This window comes from Stenella coeruleoalba (assembly GCF_951394435.1).
Source record: "Stenella coeruleoalba genome assembly, chromosome: 2".
NCBI lineage: Eukaryota > Metazoa > Chordata > Mammalia > Artiodactyla > Delphinidae > Stenella > Stenella coeruleoalba.
Window position 1 is genome coordinate 28,393,700 of NC_137147.1, and position 25,498 is coordinate 28,419,197.

The window sequence follows — 25,498 nt, forward strand, 5'->3', positions numbered from 1 at the left end:
TTAAGGTGTCTATTTTTAATTTTCTGACGAGAAATCAATACTATACATGATCTAATACCTTTTTTATGTTTATTAAGATTTTTTTTTAATTTTTTAAATTTTTAAAAAATTTTTTTGCGGTACGCGGGCCTCTCACTGTTGTGGCCTCTCCCGTTGCGGAGCACAGGCTCCAGACGCGCAGGCTCAGCGGCCATGGCTCACCAGCTCAGCCGCTCCGCGGCATGTGGGATCTTCCCGGACTGGGGCACGAACCCGTATCCCCTGCATCGGCAGGCAGACTCTCAACCACTGTGCCACCAGGGAAGCCCCCGCACTGATATTTTTTAGAAAACCTACATAATTCTTAAGACAATGGTTCTGGGGGAAGCACAATGAGTTTGAACTAAAAGAGATAGAAACAGTGCAAAATAAAAAGAGATCTTTGGATGCCTCATCTTTTTCATCCAGGAAGCAGATCCAGGAGGCTTTTTTTGCTAATTTAATTTTCTTATGGAAATACAGGTTTCAACTCAGAGGGTGGAACCAAGAGCTACAGAGAACAACTCACAGAGAGTAAACTGAGCACCAATGGAAGAATTGGCAACATGTTCTCAGCTGGATTTCAGAATGGCTAGGGGCCAGTGAGTGTCGTGCGCCTCCCATATTCCCCATTATTGAACAGGAATATCTGTAAGAATTATCTTATACCTGCCTACCATCGTATTCTGGATGTCTCTGTATGTGGACAGCTAACTTGTCTCTTTAGTTCACAGATCTTCAGATTGAGAAGAAAGATACTCAAGGAGCTATACCCAAGGAATTATACCTGGGGAACTTCATCTGCACCTGGACCTGATATAAATGATACAATCTTAGACTTTGAGCCTGAGCATGATGCTATAATGGAATGAAACTTTGGGCGGGGGCGGGCTTTAAAGGAGAGATGACCATATTTTACAGGGGGGAGGAATGTGAGCCATTGTGGCTAGAAGGCAGATTTTCCAAAAGGTGGTCACAATGTTTCCCATTCCACCTGCTCTTCTAGAATCTTTCCACTCTCGTTTTGAGAGGTGAACTCTATGTTCTCCTTGAACTTGGTGGGTCTTTGTGATTGCCTTGACCAGTAGTGTACAGCAAGAGTGATGCTATGTAGCTTCCAAGACTAGGTCAAAAACATGCCATACAATTCAGCTTTGCTACGTTGGGATGCTCACTCTTGGAACCCAGCCCAGTTAGCCATTGTAAAGGCCCACAAGGAGAGAACTGAGACCTCTGAACCATAGCCCTGCCTGAGATCTTAGCTGACAGCCTATACCAACTTGCCTGCCATGTGAGTGAGAAAAATTAATGGTTAATTTTTTTTTAAATAAATATATTTATTTATTTATTTTTGGCTGCATCTTTGCTGTGCGTGAGCTTTTCTCTAGTTGCAGACAGCGGGGGCTACTCTTTGTTGTGCTGCGCAGGCTTCTCATTGTGGTGGCTTCTCTTGTGGAGCACGGGCTCTAGGCGCAGGTTTCAGTAGTTGTGGTGTGCAGGCACAGTAGTTGTGGCGCACGGGCTTAGTTGCTCCGCAGCATGTGGGATCTTCCCGGACCAGGGCTTGAACCCGTGTCCCCAGCATTGGCAGGCGGATTCTTAACCACTGTGCCACCAGGGAAATCCGAGAATGGTTAATGTTTTAAGCCACTGTGTTTTGGGGTGGTTTGTTACAAAGCAATAGATAACTGAAACGCCCCCCAAAACACAGTCACATAAAACAATATTTTGTTCACAGATCCACAATTTGGACAGTGCTTGACTGGGACAACTCTTCTCTGCTTCAGGATATCTAAAGCCTTCACTGGGAAGATTCAAATGGCTGGGGGCTAGAATCATCTTGAGGTTTTTTCAGTCACATCCCTGTACTTGGGCTGAGATGCCTCAAAGGTTGAGCTCATTTGGGACTATTATAGGAAGAGCTTACAGTTGGCCTCTCCGTGTCTTTGGGGCTTCCTCACAGCATCACAGCCTCAAAGTTGTAAAACTTCTTAGGGTGGCTCAGGGCTCCAAGAGCAGTTGTTCCCAGCAAGCAAGGTGGGATCACCTTCATGGCCTTTACGACCTACCTTCTGAAATCATAAAGCATCAGTTCTGCTGTACTCTACTGAGGCAGTCAGAAACCCATCCAGATTTGAGGGGAGGGGACATAGATCTCCCACCTCTTGGTGGCAGAAATGTCAAAGAATTTATGTTATAAATTCTATGTTATAAAACTGCCACAAACAACTTTTCTGTGATGTGTTAAATATGGTTAACTTGCTTGAGGTTTATGGTTGTTATGAACTGAATGTGTCCCCTCAAAACTCATATGTTGAAATCCGAAACCCCAATGTGATGGTATTTGAAGGTAGAACCTTTGGGAGGTTGTTAGGTTTAAATGAGGTCATGAGAGTGAAGCCCCCATGATGGGATTAGTGTCCTTATGAAATGAGGAAGAGAAACTGGAGCTCCCTCTCCCTCCCTGCCAGGTAAGGACACAGGAAGAAGGCAGCCGTCTGTAAGCCAGGAAGAGGCGCCACCAGGAACTGAATCTGCCAGAACGTTGATCTTGGACTTCCCAGCCTCCAGAACTGTGAGAAATAAATGTCTGTTGTTTAAGCCACCCCATCTATGGTATTTTGTTACAGAAGCCTGAGCTGACTAAGACATAGTGCTGTTGGAATATGTGGCTGATGTCTTTGTCAGCTTTAGAAAATTCTCAGCCATTATCTCTTCAAATACACTTACACAATACTTTGTAGCCTTGATGTCAGAGAAAGTGATGATGATGCCTCTAAGAATGTCACAGTATGATTTACCAAAGTCTGTTCTTAGAGCCAGGAAGCAAAAAGGAAAATAGCTCATAGTCAATCACCTTTGGAACAGAGTTTTGACTTGACCATCCAGAGCCAGATGATCCCCTTCTTACCGTAACTCCTCTCGGAGGATTCTTCTCTAATCTCCGTGAGAAAAAGGTCAGTCTGGCTTTCCCTCTATCAACACCTCTCTGTATATTTTAGCCAATAAAAATTCTACCCTGCTACCAGTAGTGGAACCAGTAGCAAACACTGAATGGCCATTCTCTCCCAGTGATGGAAAAAGTAGCCCAGTATTTGTTCAGCTTTAAATTTCATCTGTGCCTCAAAGTGTTAAGTAAAAAAATCTAGATGAAAACACAAATTTTAATAGCGTTGATACTTTTTACTATTTAGTATTGTATACTTCTAATTGGATCTTCTACAATAGGCATTTGTTACATTAGAAAAATTAATGACAAAATTAATCTCAAAAAAGTAACCTAAAATATAGCATTAATACCAATGACATGAATTTAATGTTATCCAGGGGACAAGTGATTCACATAAGATTATTAAACACTAAAATCTGACCTTGAATCTCTCCTATCAATAACAGACCAATTACAATTTGGGGCATTACAATTTGGGGCAAGCTCCAAGGTGTTTGGTGAAGAAGGTTAGAATTTGCTTCCAAGCATCTACCTGGGCCTTAGAATGAGCCCTGGGCTCCCCACCCCAGATCACAGGTTTGTCCAATAATTTGTGTAGGGAAGCTGGGCACATGGGAAAGTAAGGAGGCTCAATGTAATGCCCAGTCCCAGGGTAAGAGATGATCTGGGGTTTTTCCTTTCCATGGGCCTGTAACCGTTCAGAGGCTATCTGGGCGTATAACTCACTCCTCCAGTTATGGTCATCCTGACCAACAATGAAGAGGATGGGCCCCTGGGCCTTCTCTATTGGAATCATGCAGGGGTTCTCACATCCCCCTACAATATCATTCCTTATATCCACAATGTCCAGGAGGCCTGAAAAAGCTACCTTCATTCTCCTTAGGTCATGGCCCAGTGGTGGAATGCTATTCTCCTTGTAGTATATGGCTTTGTTTCCATTGAAGCCAGATCCATTGATGGAAACTGTAGCTGAGATGTTCTTCAAAAATGAGGCCATGGAGAGACAAATATCAGCCCCTAAAGAAATGCCCAGAAGTCCAATGCCAGGGCCCTTTACCTGTAAGAAAAGAAGGGACAAGAGTCAAAAGTCAAGAACCTACCCAACAGAAAAATGTTTTTCTAAATGTGACTAGAGATGCTGCTAGCTTTAATTTGTGAATTGGCCACAAGAGACTCAACCTCAGCTGACAGAGTTTCTTCCCATGTAGAGACTATCGTGCTGGACACACGGCAAACAAATCTTAAACTCACTGGCAAATTTGGGAATTGGTTGCAAACTTCCAGAGAGTCATCCACTAGAGAATGCTGAGTCATTGGAGCCTGTCAATTTCAGAGCTTCATTCAGGTTGAATTAAAGCATCAATGTTCCTGGGCATCTGTGTGGAACCAAATTCTGTTCCAAGAAGTGAGTCTTTCATCAGACCCCATCTAAATATATATTGACAAATGATTAACTTTATAGAAACAAAGTACAACTTCAGAGTCCAACTGAGTGGTTCTAAGCTTATGAAATGGGTGGACAAGTTTTGATTAAAATCTGAGAACATACTCTGCTATCAGAATAAAGATTAAAAAGCATGCAAAGCTAAAAATTTAGAAACTCCACTTGCAAAAGAAATTTTAATATTACTACATAATTCCCTAAAATAAAATATCACATGAATTTTACAGTGAATTCTGCAATATTAATCCATCTGACAAAGAAAGTGGAGTAGAAGAAATCTCTGTGAAAGAAGAATAGAGCAGCATCAATGCACCTGGCACAGGTGAGTGCAAAGTGACACCCTCTCTGGAGGTAGTTCTAGAGACAATGATAAAGGACATTAGGAGAACCTGGGTGTGTTGAAGCATGTAGCACAGGGCTTCTTCAAAGTAGTCCAGGTGTATGGTGTCGAATTTCTTGGGAAGATCTTCAAAGTCACAATAAGCTAGAGCCAATGTGGCAAAGCCATGGCCAGCCAGAAGGCTGGCCCGATATTCCAACAGGGCTCCTCCAACACCAAAGATGTCAATGATCCCTGGGAAAGGTCCTGGTCCTAGAGAAGGTAATATTATAGAGAGAAGGTATTATATAATTTAAAGAAATTGCTTTCCTTTTAGAGAGCTTTCTAAAGTATTTAGTGGGTTCCCGTGAATCAAAGAAAACGGCTTCCTGAGTCATTATTGACAAGGGATACAAGTTCCAAGTTATCTCCAAGGTTCTAAGAATCTTTAGTTGTAAGGGAGGGTAACAAAGTCTAATGACTGCATCATTGAAGGAGGAATTTCACCTTTTAGACAGTGTTGAATTGCAGTGTTCTGTTACAGGATTGGACACAGAGTTAAGAATCAAAACAAAGCTTTATACTGTGTTGCACCAACCCTTGGCGTTATTTTTGGTTCAGATGTCAACTTAGAGGAAAGAAAAAGAAATACCAGGCGAGGCTTCAGGTGAGGAAGGCAGTGAAGTCTCAAAAGTGCTCTGTGGTAGAGAGGAACATGAAAAAGTGGGTAAGGGGCCCAGTGTACCCAGGACACTACAGAAAGGAGACATGGCAATAGATTCCTTGACCATCATCATTTAGTTAAAAGCGATCAGCTGATGCCTGTAGAGATCTGTAGCGTAGTTATTAATAGCATAGTGAACCTACCGATCCCATCCAGTCTTTTTTTTTTTATCTGCATAATAACAGTATCCACCTCATTGGGACAATATAGAGATTAAATGAGATAATGCAAGCAAAACTCGTAGCATAGTGTGGAACATAGCAAAAGCCTCCAATGTGGCCGTCAGGTCTCTGATTTAGTCAACATCCGCTTCTTCTGACCGTGCTCCCAAGCCAAACTCCCTGGGAGGCGGTATCAGAAACCAAGGCAGCCCAGGGAACATGCTGTCGAAGTCCCAGCACCCCAGCCTTACCCGGCGGCAGGAAGAGCGTGGCGCGCACCCGGCCCGCGCGCACTGGCTCACGCCGCACCCCGGGCGCCAGGAAGTCGCGCTCGTGCACCGCGCGGCCCAGGAGCCGCTGGGCGTCAGGGTCGTGGCCATCGAGCACCTCCAGCTCCACGGCGAAGGGCGTCTGCACGTCCCGCTTCAGAAACCGCCAAAAAGGCTTCTCGGGCTCCAGAGCCCAGAGGAGCCCCATGGGCTCGAGCCCCGCGAAGCTGCCGCCCAGCGCGGGCGCGCGCTCGAGGTCCAGCTGGCCGTGGGCGTCGGCGCAGTAGCGCGCGTGGGCTCGGAAGAGCGCGTCCTTCTCGTCGCGCAGGGACGCGCGCAGCGTGATCGGCTGTCCCGGGGCCAGGCCGCACACGGCGATGCGCACCGGCTCGTCCCAGCGGCAGCGGCCCGCGGGCTCCAGCGTCACTGTCACCGCCATCCCCGGCGCAATGCCGCGGTCCCGACTCGTCTGAGGTAAAAGCGCTAGGTTGTGCTCTAGGCCCGGGGCGGGGCGTACCGGGATGTCCTGTTGTCTGGCTGTGGCACCCAACCCGCCCGCGTATACGCCTCTTCTCAAACCTCTCCCTCGTGGGAGTGAAACTTGTTGGGTATGGATTCGTGGTGAGACCAGAGCTGAATGACTTTAGGTAGAATACCAAGAATTCCAGCCTCTCCATGGAAAAGGACAACCTTTTCTTTTTCTAACTTTTAATGAGTTATACACACACAAAAAAAGTGCATAAATTCTAAGTGTGTATTTTAGTGAATTTCACAACCCAAACATACTTGGGGTAACCAAGCACAAGGATCCAGAAACATCATTACTTCTCCAGAAGCCACCCTCATTTCTGCTCCAGTCACTTTCCCTTCCCCAAGGTGCTCTATCCGAGTCCAACAAAACGGGCTAGTTTTTCCCAACTCTGCATTTTATGGTGATGAATCCTTCAGTGTGCCTTTTTTAGTGTCTGCTTTCGCTCAACATTCATTACGTTTGTGAGATTCATCGTTTTGTTGGGCGTAGTTGTAGATTGTTCATTATCACTGCCAAATACTATTTCATTTTGTGATCATAAATGTATTTGACGATTTTATTGCCTATGGACATTTGGTAGTTCTCAGTTTAGGACTCTTAGGAATAGTGCTCTGAGCATTCAGTGAACATGTGTCCATTTTGATGGACATGTATGTGCGTTTCAGTGGAGTGAATACCTAGGAGTGGAATTGCTGTATTATAGAGAATAATAATGTTCGGCCTTAGTAGATACTAAATGTCAAGCTTTTGAATGTCACGTTAGAAGCAATATAGGTATAATGTTCAGGGATGCCCAGCATTTTATATGTAGTATAGTAATGGCTACTCTTTAGCAATGTCCCACCTGTTATACATACAAAATTTAACAAGTTTATAAAACACTGGGAATATTTTTCAAATATTGGAAAGGAGGAAACTGAGGCTTGGAAAATGTTAAGATGCTGAGGATTAGCCTCTAATAACTGTCAGAACCATGACTTAACTCCAAACGTGGAACTCAACAGTGAGCGGCAGCATTGCAGTGACATATATTAGAATTCTACCTCTGAGTTCAGCACTGACTAGTTCTGAAGTCTTAAGTAAGTTTATATCTTTTGGGGTTTAAGAGTTCTTGTGTGTAATGTGATGAAAGTCTCCTATATGGAGATAAAAGGTGATAGTGTATGTGAAAGTCTTAGAAGAATATTGGGAAGCAAAATGTCATGTTTGATTTCGTAGAGGCAGAGATTGAGCCTATGCAGTGTTTTGTTTCTCATGAGATATTTGCCATAGGTTTGCATCCTGCTTTTTAAATTCTTTTTAAAGGAAAAGACATATTTTCCAAAGCATATGTAAGCAATACTGAAACGTTTACAGTGTGAATGATAGAGTCTTCTCTGTTCATTTGCTGCTTTCCCCCAAAGATGAGTGCATCCAACTAGATTTTGATTCTGAATGTTTAAAGTACGTACATATATGGGAGTGTGAACATGCTACGGTACTGTTCTTTTTGTTGTTGTTTGTTTGCTTTTTTAAATAAAAAAGTTATATACTTTGTACTATTTTCCCACTTCAACCACTTGTTTAAGATAAGTTTTGATTTTTAAAATACTAATAGGCATTATTTTTGAAAAAGTTTTAACTTTACAGTAAAATTCAACAGAAAGTGTAGAAAATTCCCATATCCCCAGTTTCCCTTCCCACACAATTTTCCCTATTATTAATATTTTGTGTTAGTGTGGCATATTTGTTACAGTGGATGGAGCAATATTGATACATTATTATTAACCGAAGTCTGAGTTAGGTTATATAGGCATACCTCCTTTTATTGCTCTTTGCAGATATTGAGTATTTTACAAATTGAAGGATTGTGGCAACCCTGCATCCAGCAAGTCTATCAATGTTATTTTCTCAACAGCGTTATTATATTTTTTTAACATCTTTATTGGAGTATAATTGCTTTACAATGGTGTGTTAGTTTCTGCTTCATAACAAAGTGAATCAGTTATACATATACATATGTTCCCATATCTCTTCCCTCTTGCATCTCCCTCCCTCCCACCCTCCCTATCCCACCCCTCTAGGTGGTCACAAAGCACGGAGCTGATCTCCCTGTGCTATGTGGCTGCTTCCCACTAGCTATCTATTTTACATTTGGTGTAGTGTATATATGTCCATGCCACTCTCTCACTTTGTCCCAGCTTACCCTTCCCCCTCGCCATATCCTCAAGTCCACGCTCTAGTAGGTCTGTGTCTTTACTCCCGTCTTACTGCTAAGCATTATTTTTTAATTAAGGTGTATACATTGTTTTTTTAAGACATAATGCTATTGCACATTTAATAGACTACAGTACAGTATAGACATAGCTTTTATATGCACTGGGAAGCCTAAAAATTTGTGTGATTTGCTTTATTGTAGTGGTCTGAAACCAAACCTGCAATATCTCGGAGGTATGCCTGTAAAAATTGACAAATGCATAATGTCATGTATCCATCACTACAGTATCATACAGAATAATTTCATTGACCTAAAAATTCTGTGTGTTTCACCTGTTCGTCCCCTCCTCCCATCCCCAGGCGACCACTGATATTTTTAGATATTTATTTTGCCAGAACATCATATAGTTGGAGTTATACAGTATGTAGCATTTTCATATTAGCTTCTTTCACTTAGCAATATGCACCTAAGCCTCTTCCATGTTTTTCTGAAGCCTGATATGTCATTTCTGTTTATTGCTGAGTAACATTCTATTGTATGGATGTATTATACAATAGAGTGATTGTTGGATCATATGCTGAGGCTATGTTTAGCTTTGTTAGAAATAGGTAACTGTCTTCCAAAGTGGCTGTACCATTTTGCATTTTCACCAGCAACAAATGAGAGTTCCTCTTGCTCCATATTCTCTCCAGCATTTAATTTTGTCAGTATTTTAGAGTTCAATCATTTTAATAGGTATGTAGTCGTATCTCATTGTTAATTTTACTTTGCAATGTAATGACATATGATGTTGAGCATCTTTTCATATGCTTCTCATCCGTATATCTTCTTTGGTGAGGTATCCATATCTTTTGCCTATTTTTTAAACATTGAAGAATAATTGACTGCAACATTATGTTAGTGCCAGGTGCACAACGTAGGCACTCAGTATTTCTGTACGTTACAAAATGTCCATAGGTCTAGTTATCATCTCTCACCATACAGAGTTATTACAATATTATTGACTATATTCCCCATGCTGTACATTTCATCCCTGTGACTCAAGTATTTTGTAATGGAAGTGTGTACCTTAATGTCCCTCGCCTCTTTCACTGAACCACCTACCCCCTCCCCCTTGGCAACCACCTGTTTCTTCTCTGTGTCTGTGAGTCTGTTTCTGTCTTGTTTCGTTTTTTAGATTCCACATATAAGTGAAATCATAGGGTATTTCTCTTTCTCTGTCTGATATATTTCACTTAGTAAAATACCCTCTAGGTCCATCCATGTGTTGTAAGTAGCAAGATTTCAGTTTTTTTTATGGCTCAGTAATATGTGTGTGTGTGTGTGTGTGCGTGTGTGTGTGTGTGTATATATATATACATATATACACATATACATATATACATGCATATATCACATCTTCTTTATCCATTCATCTATTCATGGGCACTTAGGATGCTTCCATATCTTGTTTATTATAAATCCTGCTACAATGAATATCGGGGTGCATATATCTTTTTGAATTAGTGTTTTTGTTTTCTTTGGAAAAAACACCCAGAAGTGGAATTGCTGGATCACATCGGTGTTCTGTTTTTATTTTTGAGGAACCTTCATACTGTTTTCCAGAGCAGCTGCACTAACTTATATTCCCACCAATGGTACATGAGGATTCACTTTCTCTACATTCAAGCCAGCACTTGTTATTTGTTGTCTTTTTGATAATAGCCATTCTGCAAGTGTGAGGTGATATCTCATTGTGGGTTTGATTTTCATTTCCCTGATGGCTAGTGATGTTGAGAATCTTTTTTATGTGCCTGGTGGTATCTGTCTTCTTTGGAAAAATGTCTATGCAAGTCCTCTGCCCATTTTTTTTTTAATCAGGCTGTTTGTTTTTGTCATGTTGCATTGTATGAGTTCTTTGTCTATTTTGGCTGTTAACCCCTTATGAGATATATTGTGTGCAAACGTCTTCTCCCATTCAATAGGGTGCCTTTTCATTTTGTTGATGACAAAGGCAATGACAAAGAGCATACTGTCTATGTTTTCTTCCAGGAGTATTATGGTTTCAGGTCTTATGTTTAAGTCTTTAATCCATTTTGAGTTTATTATTGTATATGGTGTGAGAAAGTAGTCCAGTTTGATTCTTCTGCAGGTAGCTGACCAGTTTTTCCAATATCATTTATTGAATAGATTGTCTTTTCCCACTGTATATTCTTGCATCCTCTGTCATAGGTAAATTGACCACATAAGCATGAGTTTATTCCTGGGCTTTCTCTTCTGTTTCATTCTATGTGTGTATTTTTATGCCAGTACCATGCTGTTTTGATGACTGTAGCTTTGTAGTTTAATTTAAAATCAGGGAGCATGATACCTCCACCTTTGTTCTACTTGTTCAACATTGCTTTGGCTATTTAGGGTCTTTTGTATTTCCATAAAAAGTTTAGGATTATTTGTTCTAGTTTTGTGAAAAATGCCATTGATATTTTGATAGATTGCAGTGAATCTGTAGATTGTTTTGGGTAGTATGGACATTTTAAGGATATTAATTATTTTAAAAATTACCTGAAACTAACACAACATTGTAAATCAACTGTACTCCAATAAAAATTTTAAAAAATAAAGATATTAATTCTTCCAATCCATGAGCACTGTATGTATTTGTATTTATTTTTATCATTTTTAGTTTATTTCCTCAATGTCCTATGGTTTTCAGAGTATAGGTCTTTCATGTCTTTGATTAAATTTATTACCATGTATTTTATTCTTTTTGATGCAGTTGTAACTGGGATTGTTTTTACATTTCTCTTTCTGTTTGTTGTTAGTGTATAGAAAAGCAACAGATTTCTTTTTTTTTTTTAATTTATTTATTTTTAGCTGTGTTGGGTCTTCATTGCTGCACACAGGCTTTCTCTAGTTGCGGCGAGCGGGAGCTACTCTTTGTTGCAGCGTGTGGCACGCGGGCTCAGTAGTTGTGGTGCACGGGCCTAGTTGCTCCACGGCATGTGGGGTCTTCCCAGACCAGGGATCGAACGCGTGTCCCCTGCATTGGCAGGCGGATTCTTAACCACTGCGCCACCAGGGAAGCCCAGCAACAGATCTCTGTATATTAATTTTTTAATTTTTATTTTATATTGGAGTATAGTTGATCAACAATGTTGTGTTAGTTTCAGGTGTACAGCAAAGTGATTCAGTTATACGTATACATATATCTATTCTTTTTCAAATTGTTTTCCCATTTAGGTTGTTAAAGAATATTGAGCAGAGTTCCCTGTGCTATACAGTAGGTCCTTGTTGGTTATCTATCTATCTATCTATTTATTTATTTATTTCTAGCTGCATTGGGTCTTCGTTGCTGCACGTGGGCTTTCTCTAGTTGCGGTGAGCAGGGGCTGCTCTTTGTTGCGGTGCACGGGCTTCTCCTTGCAGTGGCTTCTCTTGTTTCAGAGCACAGACACTAGCCACGGGCTTCAGTAGTTGTGGCACGTGGGCTCAGTAGTTGTGGCTCATGGGCTGTAGAGCACAGGCTCAGTAATTGTGGAGCACGGGCTTAGTTGCTCTGTGGCATGTGGGATCTTCCTTGACCAGGGCTTAAACCCGTGTCCCCTGCATTGGCAGGTGGATTCTTAACCACTGTGCCACCACGGAAGTCCTGGTTATCTGTTTTAAATACAGCAGTGTGTTCATGTCAATCCCCAAATTATTTCGTATCCTGAAACTTTTTTTTACTGAATTTAATTATAAGTTCTAATAGTTTTTTTGGTGGTGTCTTTACAGTTTTCTGTATATAGTATCATGTCATCTGCAAACAGTGAGTTTTACTTCTTTCTTTCTGGTTTGGATGCCTTTTATTTCTTTTTCTTGTCTGATTGCTTTAACTAGGAATTCCAATACTGTGTTGAATAAAAGTGGAAAGAGTGGGCATCCTTGTTTTGTTTCCTGATCTTAGAAGAAAAGCTTTCAGCTTTTGAACATTGAGTATGATGTTACATTATACATGAGTATGATGTTGCATCATACATGAGTATGATGCAGCATTAGCTGCAGCTTGTCATATATGGTTTTTGTTATGCTGAGGTATGTTCCCTCTATACCTACATTGTTGAGAGTTTTTATCATAAATGGATGTTGAGAGAAAAGGTTTTCCTGCATATATTGAGATGATCATGTCATTTTTATTTCAATTTATTAATGTGGGATATCACATTGATTGATTTGTTGATACCGACCTGTCCTTGCATCCCTAGGATAAATCCCACTTGATTGTGGTGTATGATCTTTTTAATGTGTCATTGACTTCAGCCTGCTAATATTTTGTTTGGGATATTTACATCTATGTTCATCAGCCATAGTGGCTTGTCATTTTCTTTTTTTGGTGGTGTCTTTGTCTGGTTTTAACAGGGTGATACTGGCCTGTAGACTGTGTTTGGAAACCTTTACTTTGAATTTTTCAATTTTTTGGAATAGTTTGAGAATGATAGGTATTAACTTTTGTTTACTATTTGGTAAAATTTTTATTACTGACTCTATTTCATTATTGGTAATCAGTCTGTTTATATATTCTATTTCTTCCTGATTCAGCCTTGGGAGATTGTATTTCCTAGGAATATATCCAGTTCTTATAGGTTGCCCATTTTATTGGCATATAATTATAGTTATCTTGTATGATCCTTTGTATCCTTGTTTTTTACCCATTCAGCCACTCTGTGTATTCTGATTGGAGCATTTAGTCCATTTACCTTTAAAGTAATTATTGATAGGTGTGTACTTAACTGCCATTTTGTTAATTGTATTCTGGTTGTTTTTGTAGTTGTTTTTTGTTTCTTCTTTCTCTCTTCCCTTGTGATTTGATGACTATATTTAGTGTTATGTTTAGATTCCTTTCTTTTGTGTGTGTGTGTATCTCTTATAGAATTTTGTTTGTGTGGGCCAGGAGGTTTATTTATAGAAATCTACATATATATGTGATTATTTTAAGTTTCTGATCTCTTAATTTCAGACTCATTTTAACCACTCTGCATTTTTACTCTCCCCACCTCACCCCACTGTTCACTGTTTGTGACGTCATATTTTATATCCTTTTGTTTTGTGTGTATCTTAACTACTTATTGTGGCTATATTAGGTGATTTGACTACTTTGTCTTTTAACCTTGCTTTATTAGTGGTTGAACTTGTATCTTTACTGTGCCTTTACAAATGACATTTTTTCTTTAATACTTTTAACATTTCTAGTTGTGGCCCATTCTTTTCTACTTAGAGAAGTTTTTTTTAACATTATTTTCTAAAGTAGTTTAGTGGTCCTGAACTTTTATAGTTTTTTCTTGTCTTTAAAACTCTTTATCTCTCCTTCAAATCTGAGTGATGGCCTTGCTGGTTGTTCTTGATTGTAGTTTTTTTCCTTTCATCATTTTAAATATATCATGCTGCTCCCTTCTGGTCTGCATATTTCTGCTGAAAGGTCAGCTGACATTTTTATGAGAGTTCTCTTGTATGTTACTAGTTGCTTTTCCCTTGCTGCTTTTTAGTACTGAATTTTAAAAGTTCTTTATATATTCTAGATACAAGTCACTAACATATATGTGATTTGGAAATATTTCTTACCATTCTGTGAGCTGTCTTTTCAATTTTTAATGGTATCCTTTGATGCATAAAGGTTTTCAATTTTGATGTCCAATTCATTTATTTTTTCTTTTGTTGCTTATACTTTGATGTCAAACCATTATCTAATCCAAGGTTACAGAGATTTACTTCTATATTTTCTTCTAAGAATTCTGTAGTTTTAGCTCTTAAATTTATGTCTTTGATCCATTTTGAGTTAATTTTTGTGTTTGCTGTGAGGTAGGATTGAAATTCATTCTTTACATATGGATATCCTGTTGTGTCAACACAATTTGTTGAAAAGACCATTCTTTCTTCCTTGAATTTTCTTGTCAAAAATCAACTGACTGGGGCTTCCCTGGTGGCGTGGTGGTTGAGAGTCCGCCTGCCAATGCAGGGGGCACGGGTTCGTGCCCCCGATCCAGGAGGATCCCACGTGCCGCGGAGCCGCTGGGCCTGCGTGTCTGGAGCCTGTGCTCCGCAGCGGGAGGGGCCACAGCAGTGAGAGGCCCGCGTACCGCAGAAAAAAAAAAAATCAACTGACTGTAAATGTAAGGATTTATTTTTGGAATCTCATTTCTATTCCATTGATCTTTTTGTCTGTCCTTATGTATGTATCACATTGTTTTAATCACTGTTGCTTTCTAGTAAGTTTTAAAATTGGGAATTGTGAGTCTTCCAGTTTTATTCTTTTTTGTCAAGATTATGGGTTTCTTGAGTTTCCATAGGAATTTTAAGATCAACTTATCAGTTTATGCAAAGAAGCCACCTGGAATTTTGATGGAGATTGCATTGAATCTGTAGATCAATTTGCAGAGCATGTTAGTTTGCCAGGTCTGCCAGCCACAGATAGGGTGGCTGTAACAACAGAAATTTATTTTCTCACAATTTTGGAGGCTAGAAATCAAGGTGGAGGTGTCAGCAGTTTCTTTTTTCCTGGGGGCCATGAGGGAAGAGTCCGTTGCAGGACTCTCCTTGGCTTGTGGATGGCCATCTTCTCCTTGTATCTGCACATGGTGTTTTCTCATACATATTTGTATCCTCATCTCCTCTTATTATAAGGACACCAGTCATATTGGACTATGGCCCACACATATGACCTCATTTACCTTAATTACCTCTTTAAAGGGCTTATTTTCAAATACAGTCACATTCTGTGGTACTAGGGATTTGAACTTCAACATATCAATTTTGGGGAGCCACAGTTCAGCCCATAATAGGGAGTACTGCCATCTTAACATAGACTAAGTTAACTCAGACTTAATATTAAGTCTTTTGATCCATGAGATGGGATGTCTTTCCATTTCTTAGGTCTTCATTATTTTTATTCAGCAATGTTTTGTAGTTTTAGGATCTGCTTTTGAGAAAACCCAAACATATATGCTCTCAGATTTAGAAGATAAATTGCCTGTATTTTCTTCAAATACTTTTATCCTTTATATTTTGAAGTGATCTTATTAAGTGCAACAAGTTTAGAGTTGCTATATCTTTTTGGTGAATTGAACTTTTAAAAAATCATCATGGTCTCCTTTACCTGTAATAATACTTGTTTGCTTTGAGCTCATTTGGACTGATGTTAATACAGCAACACAAATTTGATTTTTTGTTAGTATTTGCCTGATGTGCCTTTTCTGTTTTCCCTTTTTAATTTTTTAAAAAATATTTTTAAGTAGTTGGTACATCTCCAAGTCATGGCCACAGCTAATTTTTTTAAAAATCCAGTCTCACAATCCACTTATGTTAACAGGGAAGTTTGATCCATAGATAATTATTGTGATTACTGATATATTCAGATATTTCTACCATTTTATTGTGTACTTTCTCTATGCTTCTTTTGTATTTCTTTCTTGCCCTCTTTTGGATTTGATGAGGTTTTCTTTTTTTTTTATTGGGTTCTCTTCTCTTCATTTGTAAATTAAACATTCTTTTCTCTTAGTAGTTACTTTTGAATTTTTGAAAAGGTAACTGTTATTTTAATGACTACTGTTGAAATGTTAACAGAGTGGACAGTTAGTATCTTTATCTTTCTCTCAAATATGACAAAGACCATAGAATACACTTGTCCCTCAGTATCCAGTTGGTTTCAGGACCCCCAAGGATACCCAAATCTGCAGATGCTCAAGCCCTTACATAAAATGGAATAGTATTTGCATATAACCTATGAATATTCTCTCCCATATAGTTTAAATCATCTCTAGATTATTTATAATACTTAATATAATACAAATAGTTGTAAATACAATGTGAAAGCTATGTAAATAGTTGCCTGCACATGGCAAATTCAAGTTTAACTTTTGGGAACTTTCTGGAATTTTTTTTCCCCGAATAGTTTTGATCTGCAGTTGGTTGAATCCACAGATGCAGAACTCATGTATTTGGAGGGCTGATTGTACTTTAACTCTGATCACCTTTTCATTTTTCATATTATTGTTGCTTCCTGTTTCTATGTCTTTAGTGTCTGCTTTTATTTTTTATTAGTGCCTTCTTTCTTTCATTGATAAGGTTACATTTTAAAAAATTTATTGAGTTGAATGATTAGTTCTTCTGTTTTGTTTTTGCTATATACTAATAAGTTTATTTAGGGCTATACATTTCCTCTGAACACCAATATGGCTACATGTGTGACGGTTTTATATGCAGTACTATTGACCCTTGAACACCTCAGGGTTTAGAGCTACCAACCCCCCATGCAGTCAAAAATCTGAGTATAACTTTATGGCTTTCCATCTTTGTCTGTGGTTCTGCATCCACAGATTCAACCAAGAGTGGGTTTATTGAAAAATGCCACGTATAAATGGACCCATGCAGTTCAAACTCTTGATATTCAAGGGTTAACTGTATTTTCATTATTGTTTCATCATAATTTAAAGATAGTTTTCAGCTTCCTTTAGCTCCTTTTTAATCCAAGTTATTTAGAAGCAGCTTTTGTATAAATTGAAATTCTTAACTTTTTCTGAAGTAATTTCCACATTGTAATAAGTATAAGCATAGGAAAGAACTTAAAATGCAAATCAGAAGTCTTCTTTTCCTCCCCTCCTCTGTCACAAAATCTCATGTTCTTTGAGCAACCTCTTTTAACTATCTCTGTTTTCACTTCTTTTTATGGTTACCTCCATTATATTAGACACTATGCCTCTTTCTCTATTTCATTCATTCATTCATTTATGGTTGCATTGGGTCTTTGTTGCTGTGCACGGGCTTTCTCTGGTTGTGGAGAGCGGGGGCTACTCTTCGTTGCGGTGTGCAAGCTTCTCATTGGGTGGCTTCTCTTGTTGTGGAGCATGGGCTCTAGGTGCGCGGGTTTCAGTATTGTGGCACGCGGGCTCACTAGTTGTGGCTTGTGGGCTCTAGAGCGCAGGCCCAGTAGTTGTGGCGCACGGGCTTAGTTGCTCTGCGGCATGTGCGATCTTCCTGGACCAGGGCTCAAACCTGTGTTCCTTGCATTGGCAGGCGGGTTCTTAACCACTGTGCCACCAGGGAAGCCCTCTTTCTCTATTTCTTAATTTTTGCATTTTAGAATTGTTCACTGTCTCATGAACATTCTACTTACTCTGTTTTCTTCCTCCCAGTTTTTGATAAATGTATTAGTATTTTGGGCTTTTCTTTTGGTTTCATTTATAATTTTAAATAATATATTTAAGTCTTTTTTTCTTGTTTCATCACCTTTCAATTAAATCTGTGACTTTAGAAGATAGAGGTATTAGCAACCCCTGTGTTTTCCCAAGTGTTTAAACTTCCACTTTTCATCTCTCCCAGAAAGGTGTTAATGCTCCAAGTGGATTGTAACTTTTTGTTTGTTTCGATTTCCTTGTGTAGTATTTAGAGAATAAAGTCTGCATCATTTCTACTATTGAGACTTTGTTGAATTTTTTAATGTTTTATACATTGTCCACTTCTATAAATATTCCAATAGTATTTGAAAAGAATATGTATCATCTGTCTGTTGTGAGCAAAGTTTCCTACTCTCTTTCTTGCTCTATCTTATCTAATCAAATTTATTATTTATGTAGTTCATATTATAGAGATTTACTTATTGCTTACCTTACATCTGTCAGTTTCTGAGAGTTTAAATACGTATATGATTATTGTAGAACTTTAAGTTTCTTATCGTATTTCTAAAGTGTTTGCTTTATGTATTTAAAACTATATTGTTAGATATATAAATGTCTGTGACTATTCTGACGTCTTGCTGGATTGCATATTTTATGAGTACGTGACTACCAGGAATAAAGACTCTATTTCCCTACCTCCCTTGCAGCTTGATGTGGTCATGTAACAAAGTTCTGACCAATAGCATAGGGGCAGAAGTGGAATGTGAAAGTTTGGGAAAGTATTCTCAAGGGAGATAGTGTGCCCTTCCCCTGCCCCTTTCTTCTTCCTGCTGGCTGGAATCGTACATGATAGCTGGAACAGCTAGCTTTCCTTATACCATGATGTGGAAGCTACTTAGTAAGGACAGCAGAGCTTGGGTGCCTGACACTGTAGAAAATAATCCTTGCCCTGTGCCCCTTACCTGCAATTTTTGTGAAGGAGAAATTAATTCTATCTTGTTTAACCCACTTTTGGGGGGATTTTCTGTCACTACCAACCATCTCTAGCCTTAATGCTGTTCCTAAATTCTGTTGTGATAGTTGGGCTCTGTATCCCAGCAAGTCTCATAAGACTAAGGAAACTGGACTAACTTAGAAAGGGGGTTCAGATGCTAGGCAGCCAAAGAAAAGATAAATTATCCACTTCATTATGATTGGTGCAAGGAGTTTGGGGTGAACTACAGAGTTAGAGGGAACAGTTCTTTGAAAAGATCACCCTCACTTTTGACACCAATAGTAAGTTTGGGTGAGGCAAGGGTTCCCAAAACTACCCACAGTTTCAATAATTTTCCTAGAAGGACTCCCAGAACACAATGAAAGCTACCATATCCCTGGTTATGACTTACTACAAGAAAAGATACATATGAAAGTCAGCCAAGGGAAGATGTGTACAGGGCAGAGTCCAGGCATGTCCCTAACATGGAGCTTATGTTGTTTTCTCTTGTGAGGTCAAGACATGTTACTCTCCTGGCCTTGATGTGCAGTAATTTGCACAACCAGGAGGTTCACCTGAACCCCACTGTTCAGTTGTATTGGGGCTCCATTACGTAGACATGATTGATTGATTGTCCACATGGTTGATCTCAGTCTTCAGTCTGCAGGTGGACTGACACCCAAAGCCTCCAGTCTAAATCACACTATTGGTCTTTCTGGTGTGGCCAGTCCCTACCCTAAGGTGTGGGCAGCCCCCACCCTAAATCATCCAGTGTGACCCAAGGCCCCCGAGCAAAGATACTGCTTTCAGGCATTCCAGAAGCCTAGAGATCACCTTCTAGTAGCCAAGGGTAATGACCAGCCCTCTTGTTTGGTAGTGTTAATTCTTCAATACACAATTGGACTTTTTTTTTTTTTTTTTTTTTTTTTTTGCGGTACGCGGGCCTCTCACTGTTGTGGCCTCTCCCATTGCGGAGCACAGGCTCCAGACGCGCAGTTTCAGCGGCCATGGCTCACGGGCCCAGCCGCTCCGCGGCATGTGGGATCTTCCCGGACCGGGGCGCGAACCCGTATCCCCTGCATCGGCAGGCGGACTCTCAACCACTGTGCCACCAGGGAAACCCCCCACAATTGGACATTTTTAACGGCTTTCTCTTCATTTTTGCGTAGAGCCTTTTAATCTGAAGCCAGAAGTTGTCTACATGTACTCAGCCTCATCTGTGTGACCACATGCCTCCTGAGTGCATAATGACTTTATACTGTGGCTGTGTCTTCTCTTTTTCTGAATTCTTAAATCTAAGTAAACTTGGTGCTGGGTGAAGCCTATTCTGTTTTGTAAATTTGTTAATCCAAAACCGAGACCATTGCTGCTAGTAGAGCAGAGTATGTGTTACAATCTTCTATGCCTTAATTTTTTCTCACACATTTCCCACCTCTTGCTTCAGCAAATTGTGAGAGATTTTAAGTCTTCCTTCCGAATCCCTAATTTGGCTATTAGTCGTGTCCCTTTTGTTTTTCAGCTCATCTACTGAATTGTGTATCTCAGCAATCATATTTGTAATTTCCAATAAATTCTTTTTCTCTGATTTTTAAAACTTGTAACTTTTTCTTGTTTTCTGATAAAATATTCTCAAATATCATATCTGAGGATGTCAGTGAGAGTTTTTTCTAAGTTGTATATGGTTCCCTGAATAATCTGTGTTTATTCTTGGGTCAGTGGTTCTGTTTGCTCAATGTGGCCCTTATGGTTCATGCTGTTGGTTTTTCCTCATGGTCCATTTATATTCACAAGTGAAGGATTAGACTCACTGATTTACGTAGCTTGCATGTTTCTTCTGCAGTTGTAGAAGTTTTTTGCCCCAGCAGCCTTCTCCTGAATGGGAAGTAACTGTAGGTTCTATATAAATGTGTGGGGTATGTGAATGTCACTATCAGGCTTAATTTCAGGTCACTGAACATGCTGACTCACTGGGGACAACCTCCCTGTCCTATTAAAAAAGGAGGACTTTACTCCTTTCTCCTGAAACTGGAGATATTTATTTAGTATAGTCCCCTCCCTGGTCAGAGCTGCCTTTTCTCCTGTCCACCTCCCCCACCTCCATCCCCTGTCTGTTGTGGAGATTTTAAGCCTATATACTTACCAGTAGAAAGCTTCCCTAACCAGATTCTTCACATTTTATTGAGTGTGGTCTCAAGTATTACCTGGGGCTAAGTGTCCCAGGGGCCTGTAGCTCAGTTAGGATGTGTTTGCAGAAGAGTCTGACTGGTTCCCAATGCCACAACCATCCTGCATACACTTTTTTTTTTTTTTTTTTTTGCGGTTGGCGGGCCTCTCACCGTTGTGGCCTCTCCCGCCACAGAGCACAGCCTCTGGACGCGCAGGCTCAGCGGCCATGGCTCACGCGCCCAGCCGCTCCGCGGCATGTGGGATCTTCCCAGACCAGGGCACGAACCCGAGTCCCCTGCATCGGCAGGTGGACTCTCAACCACTGCGCCACCAGCGAAGCCCCTGCATACACTTTTAAATTACTTAACACTACCAGTTTATTTCTCTTTCCTGGAAAACAGGATAATATTTCCCAGCCTCCTCTGTAGTTCGGTAGGTTTAGATGACTAAGTTCTACCAGTGGGGTGAGGGCAAAAATGATACCCCCTGGGCTGGTCATAAAACATGATTCCCTATATTCTTTCCTTTCCATGCTAATTTTGGAAGCCACTGCAGATGTTCCAGTTGGCAAAGCTACATTATAGAAAAAAGCCTGGATCCATAAGTCAAGGCTTAAATAAGAGCTAGTGAAGACTGGTGCCTAACTTGCTTCAAAATGTGAGGAGAGGGACAAAATTTGGGTGCAACCAAGGTGTCCTTCAGTAGGTGAATGGATAAACAAGCTTCGGTACTTCCAGACAGTGGAATATTATTCAGGAATAAAAAGAAAATGAGCTATCAAGCTATGAAAAGACATGGAGGACCCTTAAATGCATATAACTAAGTTATATCTAAAAAGGCTGCATTCTGTATGATTCCAACTCTGTGACACCCTGGAAAAGGTAAAACATGGAGACAGTAAAAAGATCAGTGGTTGCCAGAGGTTGGAGGGAGGGAGGGTTGAATAGGTGAAGCACAGAGGAGTTTTAGGGCAGTGAAACAATTTTGTATGGTGCAATAAGGGTAGATTCATGTTACGATACATTTGTCCAAACCCATAGAATGTACACCACCAAGAGGTAAACCTAATGTAAACTAGGGACTTTGGGTAATAATAACGGGTCAATGTAGCATCATCAATTGTAATAAATGTAGCGTTCTGGTGTGGGATGTTGATGGTGAGGGAGGTTGTGCATATGTGGGGGAAGGGGATCTATGGGAAATTTCTGTCCTTCTTCTCAATTTAGTGTGAACCTAAATATGCTCAAAAAAAAAAGGCTTTAAAAATATAAGGAAATTTATTTGATAGAAAGTCAGGAATAGGTCTGGCTTCATATTTGATTGATCCGATAGCTCAATGATGACACCAAGAACGATTTCCTTCTGTCCACTCTGACAATCACAGTGTCACATGGTGACTGGTGGAATAACTGGGGCTTCCTGCATCTTCGTTCATGTTTAATGGGAGGGAGAAAATCCAGAATTCCAAGTATGTCACCTAAGTTACATACTTTCCCCTGGATGGAATGTTGAGATTGACTTAAACCCAACAGGGATGACCATCATTGCCCTTGCCATCAGGGTGGAGTTAGCTTTCCCTGATGCCCATAGCTGCAGAGGATGGCCAATTCCTGAATGAAAATCCGGAAGTCTTATACCAGGAGAAGGGGTAATGTTTGCTGGGTAAGCACTTGACAACATCCCTGAGAGCAGTGGAGGAGACCCATTACGGTATTGGTGGCTTTCTAGAAGTTAGAACAAGAAAGGAATTTTTTAAAATTTACAGAAGGAAAATATGGGACTAATAATAATAATAATAATATATAAATAATAAATAACTAATAATAATAATATGGGACTAATAATAAATAATAATATATAAATATATTATTTAAATAATAAATAAATAAGAAGAAGAATTATGACTATTAGTGGGACCAGTTAAGGAATTTAGAGGTTAACTTTTAGAATATTCTTGTGTTTTAGATTTGAACTCAGAATTTGCCATTAGAAAAAAACATGTTAGGAAACATGAAGAAATTAAGCACACAGTATTTCACAGCAAGATGAAAATTCTCCCTCAGTTTATCTTCAGTTCTCAAAGTCAAGTGGGGATGAGAGACACTGTGGAAACAATTCAGGTGAAGGGTTCAGCAGATGCCACCCCAAAATATGTCACTTTGGCATACTGACTAGAGCTAAAGGCACTTGAAAAACAGCAGGCACAAGAAGGGCACTTATCCCCCGTTTTTTCCTTGAAAGCAGAAGAGGAGACTCCCTTGTGAGCGGTGCCTCCCTATACGGGAGGAAAGTTCAGTCTTATCACCAGAAATAGGAGTCAAGGCTGAGAGAATTCTGCACATGACTGTCACGATAATTTCTCTTCCTTTAGTTTCCCAGTATATTTTACTTTTCCACAGTTTGCACTCTCTTCAAACTACTGTATAAATACTTCGGTTCTTCCACTTCTTCGGGTCCTCATTTCCTTGTTGAGACCTTGATGTTCATGTAAAAAAAAAACAACTTAGTATTCTTTTCTCTTATTAATCTGTCTTACATCAATTTTATTCTCAAGCCTACTCAGAAACTCCAAAAGAGTATAGGTAAAAAATTTTCCTCCCCTACACAGGTGAGATAAGGTAAAACCACATGCATTCCTAGTAGAAATTTTGTTGATATTCAGAGAGTAACAGGTATTGAAATAGAGCACAAACAAAGGGATACTGTTGAGGTAACAGATGATGTCAAGGGGGTCTGATTAGCTAGACGTGGTCCAGTCAGTGGCTGGATGAAGAAGCCTGAAGAGCACTGTCCTCTCCTAAAATGAGGTTTGATTAGTTCCTACCCCTGGGGCTTCTCCAGATCCAAACTGATGTCCATGCAGAATTGGTGTCCAAGTACTGTTCAGAATGAAACCTCTTTTAGGAAAAGGAACAGTCCTCCTCCCTCCCTACAGCTTCTAGGTTTAACTAGAAAGTATCAAGAAATTTTGAGATCCTATAAAGTGTGTAAGAGAGAAAGGGCCCACTCTTCCCATAAGGCATTGCAGTAGAATCCTTCACTATTGCAATAGTGCCCATGTGGGTACTTCACACCATATTCTTTTTCTAAAGTACAATGGCAACTATATCACCCTCTTTCTTACCAGTCTTTAAGGTCTCCCTTTGCCTGTACAATTAAACACAGTTAAGACTGTCTATCACACAGCATTCTCCTCCTTTTGTAGTGTTTACACACTGCTATTTTATGTGTACCCTATGCTCTAACATGGACAACTATACTTGAACACACTTGAGTTTTCCACCACTGAGCCTGTTATTTTGACTTCCTAAAATGTCTTCTGTATATAAGGAAAAACCTACAGTTCTCCTCCTGTGTCTTTCTTTTCTATGTGTCTCCTTTACTACTCACACAGAACACTGCACTTCTGACACTGCTGGTTACCACATGTGTGGAGGTTTTTATCTCCACACCAGGCAAATCTCTGAGACAACCATCTGGATGTCCTACAATTTAATTCAGTCCTAACACTGTCTACCCGGAGACTGTGTCAGTTCCCTGAGGTTAAAGGCTCAGTCCCACAAAACTGCTCTCACCCCTCCTCAGCTGCCAACTGCAGGTGATAGGTCCCCAGGGTATCCACAACTTCTGTGTGATTTGGCAATAAATCCGAGGTTTCCACAACCCCCTCCTCAGGTTCAACTAATTTGCTAGAGCAGCTCGCAGAACTCAGGGAAACCCTTACATCAACTACCTTATTAAAGGAAATCACAAAGGATATAGAGGAACAGCCAGATGAAGAGATGCGTGGGGCGAGGTCTGAGAGGGTCCCGACTACAGGAACTTCTGTCCCTGTGGAGTTGGGGTGCATCACCCTGCCTGTGTGGTAGTGTTTGCCAACCTGGAAGCTCTCCAAACCCCATACTATTGGGATTTTCTGACGGCTTCCTCACATTAGGCATGATCAATTATTAACTCAGTTTCTGGCCCTGCTCTCCTCTGGAGAATGGGGCAAGACGGCTGAAAATTCCAAGCTTCTAATCATGGATTGGTCTTTCTGGTTACCAGTCCCCATCCAGGAGCCATCCAGGAGCCCACCCAGAGTTGCCTCGATAGAACAAAAGATGCTACTAGTGCTTTTATCAGTTAGGAATTTACAAGGGTTTAGGAGCTCTGTGCTGGAAGTTGGGAGAAAGGTACAGGCAGAGACCAGTACACATATTTCTTATCATTTCCACCTTCCGTCATCAAGTCCATCTTGCAAAACCTGACACACATATATTCACACACATACACATAGTTTAAATGGCAAATAACAAGGTAATATAATGTTGCCAACATATATTAGCATTATCTACTTCTGAAACACATAATGAAATGCTGCTCTAGGTCATGAAGAAACAGGTGAACATTCTAAAGGAATGGGAAATGTAGATTAAAAGGAATACAAATATTTTCCCAATAAGTGAGGAAATATTCAACCTCACTAACAACAACAACAAAAAAGCACAACAATATGAGATTCTCTTTTCAACCTATAAAATTTATAAAATTATAAAAATTAGACACACGCACACCTATACACACACATTATACCAGTATTGACAACATGGCTGTCTCATACAGTGTCTTTGATGGTGT

General features: G+C 40.0%; 2 protein-coding genes across 2 annotated transcripts in view; one reads left to right on the forward strand and one right to left on the reverse strand.

Annotated features, from left to right (window-relative positions):
- Positions 1-2,691: 2,691 nt before the first annotated feature.
- Positions 2,692-6,833, reverse strand: ACOT4 (acyl-CoA thioesterase 4). The gene is made up of 3 exons (XM_079914662.1): positions 5,868-6,833; positions 4,802-5,004; positions 2,692-4,025 (listed from the first exon to the last, which is right to left on the reverse strand). The coding sequence occupies exons 1-3, from the start codon at positions 6,322-6,324 to the stop codon at positions 3,435-3,437; spliced, it is 1,251 nt and encodes a 416-aa protein (XP_079770788.1). The 5' UTR covers positions 6,325-6,833; the 3' UTR covers positions 2,692-3,434.
- The window catches only part of HEATR4 (HEAT repeat containing 4), a gene marked incomplete at its 3' end in the record, with an annotated part of 75,035 nt that continues 55,776 nt past the window's right edge, over positions 6,240-25,498 (forward strand). Inside the window, exon 1 of the mRNA XM_079914658.1 lies at positions 6,240-6,359. The remainder of the gene's footprint in view (positions 6,360-25,498) is intronic.